Source organism: Hipposideros armiger, unplaced genomic scaffold (genome assembly GCF_001890085.2).
Source record: "Hipposideros armiger isolate ML-2016 unplaced genomic scaffold, ASM189008v1 scaffold_2070, whole genome shotgun sequence".
In the NCBI taxonomy this organism is placed as follows: domain Eukaryota; kingdom Metazoa; phylum Chordata; class Mammalia; order Chiroptera; family Hipposideridae; genus Hipposideros; species Hipposideros armiger.
This window is the reverse complement of record NW_017733418.1, coordinates 2,133-6,709: the sequence shown is the minus strand read 5'-3', so window position 1 is coordinate 6,709 and position 4,577 is coordinate 2,133. Positions and strand designations below refer to the sequence as shown.

Here is a 4,577-nt window from a genome sequence, read left to right as displayed (position 1 = left end):
TCAGCCATAGCAAAAATGAAATCTTACCATGAGCAACAACATGGATATACTTAGAGGGTATTATGCTAAGTGAAATTAGACAGAGAAGACAAATACAATATGATCTCACTTATATGTGGAATTTAAAGAACAAAATAAACAACAAAAACAGAAACAGACTCATAGATACAGAGAATAAACTGATGGTTACCTGATGGGAGGTGGGTTGGGAAGCTGGGTGAAAAAGGTGAAGGGGTTAAGTAGTACAAATTGGTAATTATAAAATAGTCTTTGGGATGTAAAGTAAAGAACAGGAAATATAGTCAATAATATTGTAATAACTATGTATAGTGCCAGGTGGGTTCTAGACTAATCAGAGGAATCACTTCATAAATTATGTGTGTAACCATTATGCTGTACATTTGAGGCTAATATCAAATAATATTGAATATTTTAAAAATTTGTTAATTTTTCATTATATACTCACTTTTATTTTTAACTTGTTGAAAGACTATAATGCAAAATTTAAAGTATACCAAACTATAAAGTAGTTTCTTATTTTCATCATACAGTATTCATGACCTCTATTCCAAAAGTATTCAAATTGCTTTCTATAAATCCCACAGAACTTCCACTTATCCTGTGTTTCCTGTGCATCTTTCATGTCATACTACCTATAATTTCCTCTATTTCCTACTGACCCCTCTGACAGATTTCCTGACAGCTTCATTCTTCTCAGTGCCAGCGGACAGGTTACAGCAAGCAGGTTGGTACACCAACTGACTCAAAGGACCCAGGAATATTGAATACCTCTAATCTCACCAAAAGAAACCTGAACAAACAAGCTGTCTTTAGCATCCCGTGTCCAAGTGCACTTAATTTTATCAGCAGAACTTTACATGTTCCATTTGTGCTGATCAGAAGAATATTCTGGAACGATGTAAATGTTGCCCACCAAAATGCTTATTTACAAAGCTGCCTCTTGTTCATTCACACTCCAACATGCTAAGTGTATCCATCAATGAACAAATCTTAGCCTTTTTAGGCTTATCTTAGGTATCCATAACAGACTGCCCTCTATATGATTATATTTGTGAGTTGATGGATTGGTTCAGTCCAAGAGTGGTGATTATTAGGGGATCTGGACTGCCAGGTTGGGCAGCATGTCATATTTTAATGTTTTATTGGAAAAAACAAAACAAACAAACAAACAAAAAACCCAAAAAACCTCTGCTAAACTAATTTGAACTAATAGAAAGAAAAATACTGCAATTAACAAAGCAATTTTATGAGCATTATCTTCTCATTCATTTTCACAGTAACCCTTTAAAGTAGAATAATCAAATATTATTGCCTTTAATTTATAATAAAATGAACTTAGGCTCCAATTCATGCAGAATCTTTCCCAAAGCCATGTGGTTTATGAATAGGATGTAAAGTTTGGGTTACCTTTCAATACTTATAGCTCTAAGGCCAGCATTTGTTTTAATTTTTGTACATAGCCAAGTAAAAAAATGCATTAGCTTTCTTGGGATATAATAGGGAAAAATATTCTAATTTACTGTTAATGGAATTTAGGCCAGCCTTTGATTAAGAGAACAAAAGTAGTTGATTAGGAAAGAGGGGTTTCTGTTTTTTTAATCCTCTTAATCTCATTTCATGTAAGCAATTAGTGACTATACCATTGTATATGAATTACACCATAATAAAAAATAAAGACAATAAATTTGCATATTTTTTTCTAAGCTTTAGTGTGGCATCATGTAAACTCATTTTTCAAACAAAATTCTACATGCATTTTATAGAGAAGATATTACTACATTTTGGCATACTTTCTACCCTGATTAAAAAGCTCTTGAGGCACAGAATACCTGCTCCTGTCATTCTTCACTAGCACTTAGTTCAATATCTATGAAATAACCACAAAAAATCTCAGTCAACATGTACATCTCACCCAACACTATCCTTTCTGGGCCTACCGCAGAGCCAACTACAGGGGTCCTGCAATTGTACTCATCTATTGCAATATAAATAACATGTTATGAAAAACAGTGGTCTCCACTCATCTTTTTTAGCATTAAATTTCTTAACATAATTGCCCTAATGTTTCTTACAATATTAAAAAATATATATTGGCATAANCAAAAAAAAAAATCTGGAGTAGGAGTATTTATATAAGACAAAATAGACTTTAATGCAAAGTCTATAATAAGAGACAAAGGACATTACATAATGATAAAGAGGTTAATTTAACAAGAAGATAAAACCTAGTTAACATCTATGCACCCAACATAAGAGCATCAAATACATAAAGCAAGTATTGACCAACATAAAGGGAGTAATTGACAGTAATACAGTTGTAGAAAGGGACTTTAATACCCAATTGACACCAATGGACAGAGTTTCCAGACAGAAAATTACCAAGGAAACAGCAGCCTTAAATGACATACTAGCCCAGATGGATTTAACTGATATTTTTAGAGCATTTCATCCCCAAAGCAGCAGAATATACATTATTTTCAAGTGCATAACAATCATTTTCCATGACAGACCACGTGCTAGGCCACAAAACAAGTCTCAACAAATTTAAGAAGATTGGAATCATTATCAAGTGTCTTCTCTGACCATGATGGTATGAAACTTGAAATCAATTACAAGAAAAAAACCTGAATAAAACACAAACACATATATGCTACATAACATGTTATTAACAATGAATGAGCTAACAATGCAATAAAGGAAGAAATCAAAAGATACCTTGAGACAATTGAAAATGAAAATACAATGACCCAAAATCTATTCGTGAAAGCAGCCTTAAGAGGGAAATTCATAGCAATGCAGGCCTACCTCAAAAAAGCAAAAATTCTCAAATATATAAGTTAACTTTACATTTAAAGGAACTACAAAAAAAAGACAGTGAACAAAGCCCAGTTTGAGTAGAAGGAAGGAAATAATAAATATTAGTGTGGAAATAAAAGAAATAGACTGAAAAAACAATACAAAAGATCAATGAAATCAAGAGCTCATTCCTTGAAAAAATAACATAAAGTTTTTACTTGACTCATCTAAAAAGAGGGAGAGACCCAAAGAAATAAAATTAGAAATGTAAGAGGAGAAGTGACAACTGACAGTACAGAAATACAAAGGACTATAGGAAAATACTATGAGTAATTGTATACTAACAAATTGGACAATCTCAAAGAAATGGAAAAATTTATAGAAACATACAGTCTTTTAGGGCTGAATCAGAAAGAAACAAAAAACCTGAACAAACAAATTACTACTAATAAAATTGAATCAGTAATAAAAAAACTCCCAACGAAGAAAAGTCCTTCCCAGGGCCAAGCAAAGGGACCAAGTTTCCAAGGCCCTGAAGAAAAGGGGTAACACTCCAAAATATGGACTCATTTTCCACTCCACATTCTTTGGCCGAGCAGCTTCCAAGAACAAAGGCCCCATCTCCTGATACCTGGCAAACAAATGCAGTATTGCCTCATAAATTGATTGCTTTTCTGAGGTGCCCACAAGTGTCTTTGGGGAGAAGCTTCGAGAACACGTTGAGGAATGGCTATCCTTCCTCGAGACTGGAGATATTCCATGAAAGAATCTGGTGGTCATGAAAAAGGCAATGGTTCAGGCTGAGGAAGTGGCTGCTGAGATTTCTAGGAAGCTGGAGAAACAAAAGAAAAAATGCTTGAAGAAGGAAAAGAAACTGTTGACTGCAATTGACCTCACATCTTCAGAAAAGAGTAGTACACTGGAGGAGTGTGAGGAGATAAGTGAAAGACCCAAAAAGGAGAAAAACAAAAGCTTCAGGAGGCTCCTCAAAAAAATGTAATGGAAAACCCCCTGTCTCTTTATCCAAACCCCCCACCCTGCCACAAAAAAACATATTTTTCCGAGGAGTGGTTAGTAGTGATGTTGAGGAAAGAGGTGGCAATGGAAGTCTTCCCAAGAGGAAGAAATCTTTCTACAAATAGGAATCTGCTATTGACCCTAAAGAGGCAGGGAATAGGAGTGTCCCCAATAAAAGGAGGAAATTCTCTTCCAAAAAGGAGCCACTCAGCAGTGGATCTGAAGAGGCTGCTGGCACCAAAAGCAGCAGATCCAAGAAAAAGAAAAAGCTCCAAAAGCTATCCCAGGAAGATTAGAATGGACAGTAACATCCTAGTGAGGTATAACCACCCAGTGCCATTTCCCAACCCCTTCCCTAAAGCCCAATAAAAACAGATTCTCAAAAAAAAAAAAAGTCTTGAACCGAATGATTCACAGGTAAATTTTACCAAACATTCAAAGAATTGACACCTATTCTTCTCAAACTAGTCCAAAAAATTGAAGAGAAGGAAAATCTCCCAAGCTCATTCTTCAAGACCATCATTACCCTGATTTTAAAACCAGATGAAGATATTACAAAAAAGAAAATGATAGGTCAATATCCCTGATGAACACAGATGCAAAAATCCTCAAAAGAATATTAACAAACTGAATTCAGCACTACATTAAAAAGATCATACAACAAAGTGGAATTTATTCCTGGAATGCAAGATTCATTCAATATCCACAAATCAATTAACATGGTATACCACATAAACAAAATG

The 4,577-nt window shown here is 34.4% G+C and overlaps 1 protein-coding gene across 1 annotated transcript in view; it reads left to right on the top strand.

Moving 5' to 3' along the window:
• LOC109378500 (gamma-1-syntrophin-like) overlaps window positions 1–742 on the top strand; it is a 31,418-nt gene extending 30,676 nt beyond the window's left edge. The window contains exon 3 of the mRNA XM_019634862.1: window positions 692–742. Coding sequence (XP_019490407.1) covers window positions 692–700 — 9 coding nt within the window. The 3' untranslated portion in view covers window positions 701–742. The remainder of the gene's footprint in view (window positions 1–691) is intronic.
• Window positions 743–4,577: the final 3,835 nt, after the last annotated feature.